The following is a 16,476-nucleotide window of genomic DNA, read 5'->3' as shown; positions in this document are numbered from 1 at the left end:
TGTCGAGGAGGGACACGGTGTGCAAGGCCTGCCACTGACCACGCAGACAGCCGCTGGCAGAGGTCATGCCCCGGAAGCGTCTCTCCGCAGGCCCCAGAGGCCCCTTCGGACCCCCCTTCCAGCGCCTGGAAGCCCTGGGGGGGGTGAGGTGTCGTTCCTCTGCTACGTCCTTAACTGACCTTCAGCCTTTCTGCAAATCACTTCGACTACTGCAAACCCTGGACAGTCCCGGCGGCCACGCACAGGCTTTCGCGTGCGCGTCGCTGGCGGGCCGAGGTGACCCCTGCGCGCGGACACTGTCCCGGGGTCTGCGGCGCGGCCACCCCGCCGTGCGCGCGTCTCGCCGTGGGCGCCGGGGCAGCCTGGAGTGCCGGGGAGGCCCGCGTTCAATGGATCACATACCCCTTCTTACTTTTAAATGTCATGAAACACGAGGGAGGAAACCCAGAAACACGCAGGGAGAAACCACGAGGAGCGCGCGGCAGCGAGCACCCCGCGGGCCCGCGGCCTCGGAAGCTTCTGTGCTTTTTAAAGCTGAGGCTTGATTTCCTAGTTGAAGTCCACGTAACGAGCGCTCTCTCTTCCGTGAGTTTTTCCAGTCCTAAAAACAAAATAACGGGGACCCTCCACGCCCGCCCGCGTGGACAGTGGGGCCGCGCCGCCCCCCGGCGCCCGGGCGGGGAAGTGCGGGCTCCCGGCCGCGGCCCGACTGCGCGTGCGCAGGGCGCGGGAGGGGGTCCGCGGCCTGGGTACACGGATGTGTGCGTCAGGGTCACAGGCAGCAGCTCGGGGGCGCGGAGGCTCAGCCCTTCCTGTTGGGGTCCCGGGGATGCGCGGAGGGAGGGTCGGAGGGTTCGCCCCCACCGCGGTGGGTCACTAAGTACCGGCGCGGCCGGGCGCGCGGGGAACTCGAGGGGCGCAGGCCCGCAAGGGGAGACCGTCCCCGCCCGCCAGTGTGAAGGGGGCAGGCAGTGTCCTGGGGCTTCCCAGGTCGCCGCCACGCCGCTCTGCCCCTCCCGGCGCACCTGCCAGGGGCTTCCAGAAGCGTCTCTTTCCTGAAGTAAATTCTTCGCGCTCCCGGGCCTGGAAAGGCCGCGACGGGCCTTACCGCAGGTGAACAACGAGCTGCCGTTGTCGTCTGCGTCCCTCAGGCTGCCGTCGTTTGGTGTCTGCAATCAACTCGCTTTAACTGACTCTCTTCTGCTGTTCTCCGCAGAGCAAAACCCACCCCGGGCCTGGGTGACCCAGAACTTCACGGGAAGCCCAGCCACCTGGCAGGTATTGGCTCCCGCGCCACCTGCGCTTCCTTGTTCTGTCCCTGCACTAAGTCCTGGCTCCGCGCAGGGTCCGCGCTCCGGGGCGCGTGCGGGCCAGCCGCGTGGCGGGACCCCCGCCGGGCTCTCGGGGCGCCACGCGCAGGGCCGGGGCGCGCTCCGCTGGTGACGGCCCCTTCCCTCTCCACCCCTCTGCAGGAAGGAGCAACGGAGAAACCCGCGTGTCGGTGTTCAGAGTCCAGGCGGAGCCGGGCCGCGGGGTCCCGGGCGTCTCCGACCTCGCGGTGGAGCCTGAGGGGTGAGTGAGCGGCTGCCCCGCGCCCGCGCCCGCGCGGCCCTGCGCCCCCGCGAGTCCCGGCCGAGGCCCCGCCACGGCTCCCCGGGTTCTGCAGCGGCGCCTGCGGCCTCAACCCCGCCCCGGGCTCCGGCGCCGCGGACGGCGCGCGCGGGGATGGCCACGCGCCCTGGCGGGCGTCCGCGCTGTCCTCGCACGTGGCCGGACCGCCGAGCGCAGCGGCCCGGGCGGGGAGGCGGCGAGCGGGGCCGCCAGCCCACCCCGCGTCGCCGGCCCAGCCTCCCGGGAAGCCCTGTCCGCTAGCGCTGCCTGCGCGCCCTGGCTGACTCTCCTGGGACCGTGTGCCCAGGACGCCCTTCGCTGGCCTGGGGTCCCGAAGCTTCTGCGTGGCCGGCCACGGGCTGTGACTGGCGTGGCTGACCTCACAGGGACGCCTGCGTGCGGCGGGGGGCAGATGCACCTGCCCCCACAGCGCCCCTAAAAGCCCTCTGGGGTCCCAGGGAGGTTGTGGGGTGCACAAGGTCTCTGCCACCGTGGTCCCTAGGGGCTCAGGGGATGGAGCGGCCCTTAATGCCTCAGAGACGGCCCTGTGCGCCCACCTCCAGGAAGCTGGAGCGTGACGCCCACCCGGCCCCCCAGGCTGCACACTCCTGGGGTCCGCCACCCGGTGCGGTGCGCGGTGGCTTCACCCGGGAGAGGAGGGGCGACGCCCAGGTGGAGGTGAGGCTAGACTCCTCTGTGGCCCGGAGAGAAGCGGAGGGCAGGGCCCCAGAGAGCCAAGGGCAAAACTTCCACCCATATTTTTCCTTTTAAGAGTTATGCTATTGTAAAAACATACACACATATACATGGTGACTTTAAAAGAGAGTTTAAAATATTTATCCATAACCCCACAACCACCACTTAAAAATTATTTTCATATTGTCTATGACATTGGCATAAAACATCAATTGAAAAGAATAAAATGTGATGGTACAGTCTCTATTTCTTGCCAGTGGAAACAAATCACTATATTTATACTGCTATATCTTAGCAAAATACATTGTGTCAAAAACATGAAAATTTAATAATTGAGATACTTAATAATTTAAGGTTTTCAGAATGTTTATGTGTTTAGCTTACCTCCAGTAATTTCACAATATTTGCTCAACACCTGAATGGCACCTGCTGTATGTCACGCTACAGCTCACCCCAGCCAGGTGTGGCAAGCTCCCTGCTGCTTCCTGAGCTCAGGTGCTGCCTCAAAACCTTCACCACTCTTACCCTGTCTACAGTGACTCCTAAACTGGTCCCAAAGAGAGCTCTTGGGTTGAAAAACCAAGTTTCAGTGAGCCCGTTTTCCTTTCACAAATCTGGTGTTGAAAAACTTCAGCTGAATTAGAAATCCCTTTCCTGCTAGGAATCTCTGCATATAAAATTCCTAGTCTGGGTTGGCAAATGAGTTTTTTTAAATTAGTGATTTATTTTAAATTCTGGTAAAATACACATAACATAAAAATCATTTTAACCATTTTAAGTGGACACTTTGACATTAAGTACATTGACAGGACAGTGTAACCTTCACCGCTATTTCCAAACTGTTTTCATCACCACAAACCAAAACTAATACTCATTTACAAGAACTCACCATTCCTCCCTCCCCCACCTCTGGTAACTTCTGCTCTTTCTGCCACCAAGAGTTGGCTTATTCTAAGTATTTCATCTATGAGGTATGTATTTGACCTTTGTGTCTGACTAATTTCACTCAACATGATGTCCTCAAGGTTTGTCCATGTTGGAGCAGGTGCCAGCACTTCACTTCTTTTTATGGCTATGGTCCATTACTTGGATATACGACATTTAGTTTATCCAGCCTTTTGGCTGTTGTGAATAATGCTGCCGTGACCCTGCTTTCAGTTCTTTTTGTTGCATACCTTGGAGTGGAATTGCCAGGTAATGGTATTCTATGTTTAACTTTCCGGGGAACCACCAAACTGTTTTCCACCATTTTACATTCCCACCAACAATGTATGAGGGTTCTTTTTTCTCTGCGTTCTTGCCAACACTTGTTATTTTCACATTGCGTTGTTGTTGTTTTTTGTTTGTTTTTAATTAATAGCCATCCTAGTGGGTATGAAGTGGTATCTCCTAGTTGAAGTTTTTTTTTAATTTTTTAAATTTATTTTTATTTCTCTCTCCTTCCCCCCGCCCCCCATTATCTGCTCTCTGTGTCCACTTGCTGTGTGTTCTTCTGTGTCCACCTGCATTCTTGTCAGCGGCACCAGGAATCTGTGTCTCTTTTTGTTGCGTCATCTTGCTGTGTCAGCTCTCTGTGTGTGTGGCGCCATTCCTGGGCAGGCTGCACTTTTTTCACACTGGGCAGCTTTCCTTGAGAGACGCACTCCTTGCGTGTGGGGCTCCCCTATGTGGGGGACACCCCTCTGTGGCACGCCAACAGCACTGCACGTGGGCCAGCTCCACACGGGTCAGGAGGCCCTGGGTTTGAACCTTGGTCCTCCCATGTGGTAGGTGGACACCAAATATGCTTCTCTGGAGTTTTAATTTGCATTTCACTGACGGCTGATGATGTTGAGCATCTTTTCACAAACCTTTGGTCATTTAATGTCTTCTTTAGCGAAATGTCTGTCTATTCAGGTTTTTTCCCCATTTTTTAGTTGGGCTATTTGTCTTTTTGTTGCTGAGTTGTAGGTTTTTTTATATTCTGGATATTAAACCTTTATCAGATATATGGTATCCAAATATTTTCTCACATTCTGTAGGTTGTCTTTTCATGTTCTTGCTAATACTCTTTGATGCACAAAATTTAAAAAATTTTGATAAGGTCCATTTTATCTATTTTTGTTTTGTTGTTTATGTTTTTGGTGTATAATCTAAAAATCTATTGCCTACTACAAGGTCCTGAAAATATTTTGCTATGTTTTCTTGTAAGAGTTTTATAGAATTAGATTATATTTAGGTTGTTGATCCATTTTGATTTAATTTTTGTAAATGGTGAGAGGTAGGGAAACATATTCATTCTTTTGCTTGTGGATTTCCAATTGTCCCAGCACCATTTGCTGCAGAGATTATCATTTTTCCCATTGAATGGACTTGGCACCTTTATTAAAAATTAACTGACTGTAGATGTGTGGTTTTATCTCTAGACTCTCAATTCTATTTCATTGGTCTATATCTATCCTTATGCCAGCACAACACTGTTTTAATTACTGTCACTTTGTAGTAAGTTTTAGAATCAGGAAGTATGAGTCCTCCAACTTTGTTCTTCCTTTTCAGGATTAATTTGGCTATATGGGGCCCCTTGCAATTCCACATGAATTTGAGAATCATCTTTTCCATTTCTGCCTAAAAAGCTGCTGGAATTTGGGAGGGATTGCATTGAGTTTGTGGATTGGTTTAGGTAGTATCGACATCTTAACAACATTAAGTCTTCCAACCCAAGAACAGAGAATGTCTTTCCATTTATTTAGATTATCTTTAATTTCTTTCAGCAACGTTTTGTAATTTTCAGTGTACAAGTGTTTTGTCTCTTTGATTAAATTTATTCTTAGGTTTTATTTTTATTTCTTAGGCTGCTTAAAGCAAAATACCATGAAATGGTTCAGCTTGAACAATAAGAATTTATTAGTGTACATTTTTGAGGCCAAGAAAATGTCCAAATCAAGGCATCATCAAGGCTATGCTTACCTCCTGAAGAATGGCCACCAGTGACCTTTGGCTCCTCTGCCTATGGCAAGGCACAGGATAGCATTTGCTGGTCTCTCCCTTCTCTTCTGGGTTTCTTTGAGTTCAGGTTCTCGTTACCATGGCTTTCTCTCTCTTTGCCTGAATTTCATTTTCTTATCAAGGACTCCACTAGAAGGATTAAGACCCATCCTGAATGAGGTGGATTATACTTTAACTGAAGTAGCCTCATCCAAAGGTCCTACACCCACCAGGTCCACACCCATAGGAAGGGACTGAATTGAAGAACATACAGCTTCAAACCACCACAGGTATTTTATTCTTTTAGATGCCATTGTAAATGGAATTGCTTTCTTGATTTCCTTTTCACATTGTTCATGGCTGGTGAATAGACACCCAGATGACTTCTATATGTTTATCTTGTATCCTGCAAATTTGCTACATTTATGTATTAGCTCTGATAGCTTTCTTATGATTCTTTGGGGGCTTTCTATATGTAGGATCATGTCACGAAAATAGTGACAATATAACTTCTTACTTTCCATTAAGGATGACTGTCATTTCTTTCTCTTGCCTGATTGCTCTGACTAGAACTTCCAGGCCAATGTCAAATAGCAGTAGTGAAAGTAGGCATCCATGCTTTATCATGTTGAGAAAATTCCTTTATATTCCTAGTTATCTGAGTGTTGTTGTTTTTTTTAATCATGAAAGGATGTTGGAGTTGGTCATATGCCTTTTCTACTTCAATTGAGATGACCTTGTGAGGTTGTTCCCGTTCATTCTATTAATGTGGTGTATTATGTTGACTGATTATCTTATGTTAAACCAAACTTGCATTCGTGGAATAAATCCCACTTGGCCATGGTGTATAAACCTTTTAATATACTGTTTGATTCAGTTAAAGGATTTTTACATCTATACTTATTAGGGATATTGGTCTGTAATTTTCTTTTCCTATGATATCTTTGCCTGACTTTTTTTATCAGGGTAAGGCTAGCCTCATAGAATGGGTTAGGAAGTAATCTTTCCTCTTCTATTTTTTGGAAGAATTTGAGAAGGATTGTTGTTAAATCTTCTTTAAATATTTGGTACAATTCAGCAGTGAAATTGTTTGGTCCTGGAGTTTTCTTTTTGGGAATATTTTTAATTACTGATTCAATCTCTTTATTATGAATCTTTTGAAATTTTCTATTTCTTCTTGTTTAATTTGTACTTTTCAAGGAATTTGTTCATTTCATCCAGGTTTCTTGTTTGTTGTCATATAATTGTTCATAGTACCCACACATAATTCTTTTATTTCTATAAAGTCAGTTGTAATGTTTTAGTTTGCTAAAAGCTGCAGGGAGAAATGTGTTGGCTTTTACAGTGGGGTTTGTTAGGTTAAAAGCTACAGTTCAGAGGCTGGGGAAAATGTCCTAATCAAGGCATCAGGCAGGGAAGTGGACTTGGCCCAGTGGTTAGGGCATCGGCCTACCACATGGGAGGTCCGCGGTTCAAACCCCAGGCCCCCTTGACCCATGTGGAGCTGGCCCATGCGCAGTGCTGATGCGTGCAAGGAGTGCCGTGCCACACAGGGGTGTTCCCCACGTAGGGGAGCCCCATATGCAAGGAGTGCGCCCCATAAGGAGAGCCGCCCACCATGAGAGAAAGTGCAGCCTGCCCAGGAATGGCGCCTCACGCACAGAGAGCTGACACAACAAAAAAAGAAACACAGTTCCCTGTGCCGCTGACAATAACAGAAGCGGACAAAGAAGAACACGCAGCAAATAGACACAGAGAACAGACAACTGGGGTGGGGGGAGGAGGAAGGGGAGAGAAATAAATAAATAAATAAATCTTAAAAAAAAAAAAAAAAGAGGCATCAGGCAAAACTCTCTCCCTGAAGGTTGGCAGCTGGCGATGCTGGGCTCCTGCCACACAGCAGGGCACAGTGGCAGTCCTCCCTGTCCCTGCCTTCTCCTCCCAGGCACACTTACCTCCAGGCTCAGCTGTGGGTAGTCAGGCAAATGGCAGTGCATGCTGGTGGCGGTGGCTGTCTCTCCACTCTCCTCCAGGCTTCATTGCTAGTTCTGCTTTAGGCTGCTCCGTCGGTGGCTTTTCTCCTAGGTTTGTTAACTTCAACTTCCAGAGTCTTCTCTCTGTCACTGCCAGTCTTTTTCTCTGTGTCGGCACCGCTTTATTGCTCCATTTATAAAGGACTCTAGTAAGAGGATTAAGACCGACCCTGGGCCATGCCCTCCTGAAGTGACGTAGTCAAAAGTAAGGCTCCTTAACTGAATGTAATCAAAAGGTCCCATCTACAATCGGTTTGCATGCACAGGAGTGGGTTCCCTTTAAGAACAGGATTTTCTGGAGTCTACCCGCTTTAGATTGTCACACTTTCTTAGGGATGGTTTCTGGCAAATTCTTTTTTTTCCTGTGAATGGGCCATACTTTCTTGTTTCTTTGTGTGTTTTGTAATTTCTTATGGGAGCTGGACATTCTGAGTATTCTATTGTTATAACTCTGGTAATCTAGTTCTCCCACTTCTCTGGGATAGCTAGTTATTTTTTATGGCTGTTGTTGAAGTCAATTTGTCACTGTTCCAAACTATTTGAGAGAAAAAAAGTACTGCCTCTTTAAGATTCTGCTGCTATCCTCCCGCCCCAGTGGTTTGGAACAACAGCCACTCTGAGAGCCAGCCTCCCAGCCACGGAAGCAGTGATCAGCAGTCAGACCACATATCCCTGGACTTTGGAAACCCAGGTCCTTGTCCCCATCCTGGCACCAGCAGGCTGGGCCTGGATCCCAGGCTGGGAGGTGGGGGGTGGTAGCCCCTGCAAGGAGGGTGAAACCCACTGGTAATACCACCGTTTACCAGCCTTCTCCCCCAGCTCTTCCGGATGTTGCACAGTGCTCTGCTAGACTCCGGAGTTTCAAAGCGTTTGATTCAGATAGTTCCTGCCAGTTAAGAGCTGCTTGGGTGGAGAGGCAGGTTCCCGGAGCTTCCTGCCTCACCATCTTCCCACATCCTTGGCAGCGTGCCTTGACTACATGCCACCTCTGTGTCTCTGTGGAGGCTCCCTGTGCTAAGAATCCCCGCGCTGTTCAGGCTCAGCTGCAAAGCATGCTGTGATTGATTAGTAATGTCTGCACTGGGCTCAGGCAGGGAAACCTAGACCACTTCTTTTCTGTCTTCTTTTTTTTTTTGTTTATCTTAGGAATATATTTATTCTAACCATTATAAGAAATAGCAAGGTAAATAAGGATACCTGATGATTTAATGCACAGTCCTGCCTGTCCCCACAAACACTTGCTCGTTTGCACTGCCGGTGCACCTCTACACCGTGCTGCTTTGGCCCCCTGGACTGGACTCTGGCCCATTCTGGGTCTTGCCGTGATCTCTGCACTGGATTTCTGAGTCCTGCCATCATTTGTCTACCTCAGCGTGGCCGACATGTCACAAGTCAAGGGGGTGGGGCTCATATTACTGCTTGTGATACGCACTGAGGCCCCTCTGAGCAGGAGGATGGCAATTGAGGCTGACCCCCAGAGCCCTGGAGCCGTGGTCACGTGACCACACGCCCTCTGGCCGTTCCTCATGCTGCATCTTCCCCCAGACGACCCGCACAGCGTGTTCCCAGTGAAGACACTGCGCTCCTCGCTCTCGAACACAGGTGCCTCTGGCTGCGGCGGCGGTGGTGGGCAAGACCTGCTCCAGCCCTCCCTCCCGCGCCGCCGCAGACCCGCCCTCAACCCCACGGGGACTCGGCTTTCTCACAGACGGCCTAACGGGGATGCTGGTCCCTGCTCATGGGGCTGCGGCTGGTTAAACGGGCAGGGTGGCGTGGGGGCCGGCCGGCTGCAGCCCTGGCTCCCCGGTGGGCCGAGCGGTCAGCCGGATGTTGCCTGTCTGATGGGCCATCTCTCCTCTGCAGGGAAGAGGAGCCCAGGAGGATGCTGGGCGGCTCCTCTGGAGTGCGGGTGCAGAAGGAAACACACTTGTATGATTGCCCCTTCGAGACACAGGGACAGACAAAGCACCTCGCTTGGACAACAGGAAAGCAGGACCAGGACGGCGGTGCCAGGCTAAAGCTGGAGCCCCGGGATAGCGGCCCCTTCTCTGGGCGTGCCCAGCCCCGTGGCGCTTGCATGCCCTACCCGGGCGTCCAGGGCACGTTTAATGCCAGCGGTGTCCCTCCTTTCAGAAATCCATCCAGCGCTCACCCGCTGAGTCACTCCCCTGGCACTTACTCCAGCCGGACGAGCAGGCCCTTGCGGAGTGGCGACCCCGGCCAGGCACACCCTCCCACCACCTGCCCCTTCCCCCCTCCCCCTCGAGCGCAGCGCTTCGCGGTGGGGGGCTATTCCACCGAGAGCGCCAAGTTGCAAAGTGTGCCAGTGCCCCTGGGAGCCCCGGCTCACCCAGTGCTGTCCCTGGATGTGCCCATTAAGGTGGAAAACGACTCTGGTTCCGAGGGCACAGCCGACGGCTACTTTGTGGCCGCCCACCCGCTGTGTCTGGGAGCCGGCGACGAGGCCGGGAGACAGCCAGTGGGCCTCGCCAGCAGGATGCACCTGAAGACCGAGCCGGACCACCCCACGCCCCTGCCCCTCTGTGCAGGCCCCAGGCACCCCACCTTTGCCCCACACTTCGGGCACCGTGTGCTGGGGGCTCACCCCCACAGCAGGGCTGCCTCCAGATCCAGCAGGGAGCTGGCCCCGTTCTACCCGGCAAGCCGCGGCTGCCTGGAGCACGTGCACGGCCTTCCTGAGTCGGGGCCCGCCCACTGCCTCTGGGTGCGGGGCCACGACCCGCGCCAGCCTTACCCTCTGCGGTACGACTGCAGAGCGCCTGGGGCTGCACCCATGGTCAAGCGTGAGCCCCTGGATTCGCCCCCGTGGGCTGCCCACAGCCAGAGCGGAGTGTCAGGGCCGTTCCCCAAAAGTGCCTTGGCGACGGTCATGCCGCCCAGAGCCTCGGAATGCTCCTTCCTGCCGTAGCTCCGTCGCCACGGCCGGGAAATGGCGTGTGGCTGGTGGGCTCGCTGTGGGCCATCAACGCCCAGACGCAGGATTGGAGCCGTTTCTCTGCGCCACTCTGCAGAGGTGCCCGGCTCCCACCCTCTGTTATCTGCTTGGAGCGTATACCGTGGTTGTTCCTAAATGCGAAGTGGTCTTACATCTATTTGAATACGACAGTATTTTTCTTTGAAGGGTTAGTGTGGCTACGAAAGCGGCAGCAGCGAGACTCCTCGGCATGCCTGGGCAGGACTCCCTGCTCCCGGAGGCAGCCCGCCTGGCACCGAGCGAAAAGGCTCGCAGGCGCAGTTTCCAACGCACCCCCAAGCCCGCCTCCCCCGTCCTGCCTGGGCTGGGCGGGCGGCAGGAGGCCTCTGGGGGGTGGCTGTCAGAAAGCCACAGGCACCTGGCTATTTCACGCATGAGAAAGGCGATTTACAATTATCGCTTGCCTTGCAAAAGCGGGCCGTGAGCCCATGCACAGGAGGAATCTGGAAAGCTCCAAATCACGTTGCACAGGGCTCCTGGCCCTGCATCTGCTACGACACGCAGCATGTTTGGCGACTCCAGGATAGTCCGAAGCTGCACATGGAATGGGGTAACATTCCATTCCTTCTGGAAGTCTCTCTAGTGTTTCTAATGGTTTATGCTCAGTCTTTAGGTATAGCTTGCACAGCTTGGATTAAGAAGTGTAGAGAAAAAACAGAAAAGAAACAGAAAATCAGTTGTCTAAAGAGATACCTACTTGCAGATTATTTTTCTTGCCAGGAAGAAGTATTCCAGATTAGGCAGGCAGCCACTGCATTTTCAAAAAACTTTTTTTTTTTAATGGTAAAGGTGATGCACTCCGATTATAGGAAATTTGGACAGGAAAGCATAAGTCAGAAATTAAGTCACCCCTCTCCACCAGCCAGAGGGCACTTACGGCTGAGAGTGAAGTTCAGGCTCCTTGAGGGTCAGCAGAGAGCTCCAGCCGGTCAGCAAGGCTGTGGGGCCAGAGGCCGAGTGGGCGGGGCTTCCTGCCCCCTCCGTGCTCAGGGGTCTGGGTGGTGGCAGAGATCCTCGGGGAGGACCTCGTGGCTCCACCGTCCAGGACATTCGCTCTCCCTGGCCTTCCTCTCGTCCCCTGTGCCAGCACCAGCCCTGTTTCAATGCTGCCGCCCTTTGTTCCGTGCATTTCTAACTTGTTAAAAGTCAGGCCTCGCTGGGCACCTGGGCACGTGGATGCCTGCACCCTGGGCTGGCCTGGTCCCTGGCCGGACCCCTCTCAGAGCTCTGGTGAGGACACAGGAGGGTCAGCTGCCAGATCCGAGGGTCAGCAATGGCCTGAGCTGGTGACCCCTCAGAGACCAAGGCCTGCCCAGCGGCCTCTCCATCCTGCTTACCTTGCCGGAGGCGCTGCAGGTGCTGTGCCTGCATGGGCGGCGAGAAGAGCTGGTGACCCCGCTTCCACCACCAAAGTCTCCCCCCACTGGGGCCTGCAGTTACACAGAGGAGCCTCCCGTCCCCTGTCCACCCCTCCTCGTTCAGGCACAGCACGCCTCTGCTCTGAGCAGGGCTGCATCTCATGCGTAGGGCGAGGGCAGGAGTCGGCATCTTCCTCCTAGCAAACCACGCGCTCAGCGCCTGGTCGTGGGAAACTCCAGTTAGCATCAAGACTGGCACAGCCTCTCAAAAGTGCCGTCCACCTGGTGTCCGCCCCCGCCCCCGCCCCAGCTGTCCCCCTCTTCACCTCAGGGAAGCACCCGCCCCTGCCCTGGCTTTCCCGCTGGAGATCTTGGGCCTCACGATAAGCTCCTGGCTGCTCAGGGCCCGGCGTTAGGGCTCAGCAGAGCGGCACATGGGTACCCGCTGGCCCCGGGTGGTCCTGCCCTGCGCAGCTGTCCCTGTGCCCCGCCACCCCCCGCCTCAGGGTGAGGAGGGCCAGACGGCGCTGGGCACAGTGTCCTGGGACTGTGGGTGTACGGGGGGACACGCGTGGCCAGCAGGTGCGATCCAGAGGCGCCCTTCCATTGCGCAGACGTGACCAGATGTCGCACGTCTAGCCGGAGGTGCCCGAGGCTGGCGGGCGCCGTCTGGAGGCGCTGAAGTTCACCCTCCCAGGGCCAGCCTGCCTGCACCCCCGACGTGCCGCGCGCCCCGCGTCCCCGCGTGCCCAGGCGGTGCGCTGGCGGCGCGGGGTCTGCCCAGCCGAGCTCCAGGGCGCAGCGGCTGCTGGCAGGTGGCAGCCCTCCGATCTAGGAGAAGCGTTTCTGTCGCCAGCTTTGTGGTGTTCTGTCTGGAGCCACCGGGCATTTCTTTGGCCCGGAGCTGCGTCCCGCGTCCTGGGGTGCCCCTGCGCCTCCTTGCCAAGCCTGGTGATGGCTCGCACCCAGGGCCACAAAATTCCCCGAGTCAGCACTTTTGTTATTCTGTAGCCAAGCCTCCCCCGCAAAAAACAAAAACATGGGGGAGACGAGAATGGAATGTGGAAGGTGCAATTTCTGTTTTAAAATGTCTTTATTAGTACTAATTACAGGTTTATATTTTTCTGTTGCATGCAACGTTTGCCTTTATACCCGAAAAATATTTAAAATCCAATATAATATGGAAATGGGATGGGAAGGAGATAAACACAAATTATATTTTATATTTTTGCATTTTCTACTGGAAAAAGTTTTCACTATCGAGACTGACTTTCAATTTTTGAAACTGGTGCACTCTGACATCACTTTTGTACTGTTCTCTCAGTGCCTTTATAAAGAACTCTCAAATATATATCTGACACTGAGGTTCGCATTAAATTTCCAGTACTGATGTAAACGAAATCCTATGTTAATAAATGTACCATAAATGGAAATGTCTACATGATTTTCCAAATGAAGTCACTTTATTTCCTTCGAAGTGTGTGTTGTCTGATTCACGTTTGAAGCATCCTTCACTACCAGATAGGGGCAGGCATAAAAACACAAACGCTGGGCCCAAAATCTCCTGGAGGAGGGCCACCCTGGCTTCGCCTGCTGCCCTGGGTGCACCTCCTGGCCCGCCCAGCCTGCTCCTCCTCGGGCCCATCCCCGAGGCTGGGGACCCCCACAAGTGCACCCCCGACAGTGAGACTCCGGGGGCCCTGCCGGGCTGTTGGGGGTCTGCCCTGCTCCATCCGCTGCAGTCTCAAGCACCTAGGGGAGGGGGCAGGGGGCCGCGGACATCAAGCCCGGGCAGGGCAGCAGCCTCCCCGGCGGCTGCAGAACACTTTGGGCTCAGGAGTTCTGATTTTGTTTTGAAGAGCACCCCAAAACTGAGCCAGCTCAGGTCCTCTTTCAGAGCCTGGCCCTCTACCGCAACCAGGCCCTCTCTGCCCCCTGACGGCAGCACCCCCCAGCCCCACCCACCCACACCAAGCCAGCTTGGCCTCCAGAGACGCCTCCAGCCCGCCTGCCACCCGTCAGGTTCTGCCCGGTCTCACGGGGCTCCCTCGGCCGGCCACGGGCAGACGTCCCCTCCCCTGGAGCCCTCCTCTCCTCCCCACCCCACCGCACCCTCTCCCCCTTGGCACCCCGCATACTCCTCCCCCCTCCACTCTTGAGCCCCCTTCCCTCCACACCTTCTCCCTGCCTAGCACCCCCAGTGCTTTCCCCTCCTGTCCTCCCACTTCATGTACCTCATCTACCCTTCCTTCATGCTCTCCCCCCCAATTACCCTCCCTACCCCCCCCCCAGGTGGCCTGTGCAGGTGGGAATGAGGGTCTCCAGGTGATGATGCAAACTCAGTCCCGAAGGCACATTTCTGTCTGTGTGTGCCCCCCCCCAGCTCCCCCTGGACGCCCACACCCTGGTCTCCTTTTCTTATTTTGAGCTCAGGTTTTCCACTTTTTGTTTTTCTTTATGGAGTATTTTACGGGTTCAAAAAAAGTATGGAAGAGGACTTCTGAGAGGATGGCAGACTAGAAAGACTTGGGACTTGAAAAACAGGGAGGACAGGCAGGGACAGCTTGGAAAAAAATCCCCTATGGTTTTAGGACACCAGGGGAAGGCTAGACAGCCCAGAAAAGAGAAGGGCCCAGGGAAACAATTATGGCGGCAAGACTGTGAGTTAAATGTGGCGGCCTCGGGGCCAGCGGCTACAAAGGGGGCCCCCGGGGCCCACCTCCCCAGGAAAGGGGAGAGAGGGACTCAGCCTAAAGCTGATTCAGCTTCTGACCCACAGATTGGGTCTGCTGTGTCCCACCAGCCCTTCCGGGCCAGGTGGAGCTGCACCATTGTTTGGCTTGGGAGCCAGCTAAGGACTAAAAGAGCTGGCACTAGAGATCTGACTCTCCAAAACACCCTCTCCACCGGCCTGGATCTGTCGTTGAGGATGCAGAAGGGAGTGGAATCATTTCCTACCCAGGCAAAGGGAGGGGCGGCCAGCCAAGGCTGGAGAACTGACTCTGAGAAAGTTTGAATTACGAGGCTCTCAGCCTCCAGGCAGGATCTTCTACCACATTGATCTGGTCCACGTTGCAGCAAACACACTCCAACCAGGCTTTGAACTGAGCAGGCTGCCAAAGATCACCATCTGCTGGCCCACCAAGGATGAGCTCATGAGGAAATTAGAAGTAAATAACTAAGAAAGGCTTTTTCTGGCCTTTACAGCCTTCCTTCACAAGGCCCTTGGAAGCAGGTCTGCAACCCATTACTGGGTCCAGGGCCAGATTTGAGCAACTAACAGGGACAATCCTAAAGATCCAGGACAACCAAGAATCAAAGAACAGCAGTAACACATAGCCTTCCACCACTAAATCCCTATGAAAGAGCGAGAAATTGAGCATGTGAGTAATCTCACCATCCTAATCAGATGCCCAGACATCAGCAAAAAATTACAAGCCATACTAAGGATATGGAAGAAATGCCCAAGAAAAAGAAATATATCAAAACCCCAGAAGAGACACAGGATTTGAGACAACTAATCAACAAGATGTGCACAAATCTTCAAAATCAAATAAATGAGTTGAAATACAATATGGCTAAAGAGATAAAGGACATCAGAGCAAGCACACAGAAGAACTTGAGAACCTGAGTAGAAAAGTAACAGAGCTCATGGGAATGAAAGACATAATAGGTGAGATAAAAAGCACATTAGAGGGGAGGGGATGTGACTTAAGTGCTTGAGCACCTGCTTCCCACATGGGAGGTCCCAGGTTTCATTCCTGCTGCCTCCTAAAAACAAAACAAAAAACTAATGAATAAACCAATACAGGAGAGCAAATGTGTGCTCATAAGTGGTTGACCGCGAGCTTCACACTTATGAGATCCTGGGTTCAATCCCCAACCCTGGCACCTCAAAAACAAACAAAAAAAACAAACAAACCAGCAAAAAAACCACTAGAGGCTTACAGAAGCAGACATAGAATGATAGAAGAAACAATAAGTGATACAGAAGACAGCTGAAATTAAAGAGAGAAAAGAACAGAGAGAGAAAAGGAATGGAAAAATGAGCAGGGCTTCGGGAGCTGAATGACAACATAAAACACAGCAACATAGGTGTCTTGGGAGTCCCAGAAGTTGAAAAGAAGGGAAAAGGAGCAGAAGGAGTATTTGAGGAAATAATTGCTGGAAATTTCCCAACACTCATGAAAGAAGTGAACTTACATGTCCAAGAAGCACAGTGTACTCCAATCAGAATAAATCCAAATAGACCTACTTCAAGATACATACTTCTCAGAATGTCAGACATCAGAGATAAAGAGAAAATTCTGAGGGCAGCAAGGGAGAAACAAGCCATCACATACAAGGAACACCCAATGAGACTTGGTATAGATTTCTCATCAGAAACCATGGAGATGAGAAGACAGTGGCATGATACAATTAGGATACTGAATGAGAAAAACTTCCAGCTGAGAATTCTTTATCCAGCAAAATTGTCCTTCAACTATGAAGGTGAGTATAAAATATTCACAAACAAACAGAAGCTAAGAGAGTTCATAAATAAGAATCCACCTTTACAGGAAATATTAAAGGAAACCATACAGCCTGAAAGAAAAAGGCAGGAGAGAGAGAAAGACTTGGAAGAGACTATAGAAGGAAGAACAGCAGAAAAGATAACCATAGGGTAAAAAGATAGTCAAAAATAAGATATGACATGTGAAAACTGAAGAACAAAATGGTGGAATAATGCATTTACAGTAATATCATTGAATGTGAATCGATTAAACTCCCCAAGCAAAAGATATAGGCTGAGGGGTGGGGATGTAGTTCAAGTGAGCTC

At 52.5% G+C, this 16,476-nt stretch overlaps 1 protein-coding gene across 2 annotated transcripts in view; it reads left to right on the top strand.

Annotated features, from left to right (window-relative positions):
- AHRR (aryl hydrocarbon receptor repressor) overlaps window positions 1–13,134 on the top strand; it is a 128,160-nt gene extending 115,026 nt beyond the window's left edge. For both annotated transcript variants that reach the window (XM_023584652.3, XM_004478511.5), the window contains exons 8-10: window positions 1,217–1,278; window positions 1,473–1,572; window positions 9,168–13,134. In XM_023584652.3, the coding sequence (XP_023440420.2) occupies window positions 1,217–1,278; window positions 1,473–1,572; window positions 9,168–10,233 (1,228 nt within the window). In that variant the 3' untranslated portion in view covers window positions 10,234–13,134. The remainder of the gene's footprint in view (window positions 1–1,216; window positions 1,279–1,472; window positions 1,573–9,167) is intronic.
- The last annotated feature ends 3,342 nt before the right edge of the window (window positions 13,135–16,476 follow it).

This window comes from Dasypus novemcinctus, chromosome 2 (assembly GCF_030445035.2).
Source record: "Dasypus novemcinctus isolate mDasNov1 chromosome 2, mDasNov1.1.hap2, whole genome shotgun sequence".
Taxonomy (NCBI): Eukaryota; Metazoa; Chordata; class Mammalia; order Cingulata; family Dasypodidae; genus Dasypus; species Dasypus novemcinctus.
The sequence above is the reverse complement of the archived record's forward strand: the minus strand, read 5'-3'. Positions and strand labels throughout refer to the sequence as shown.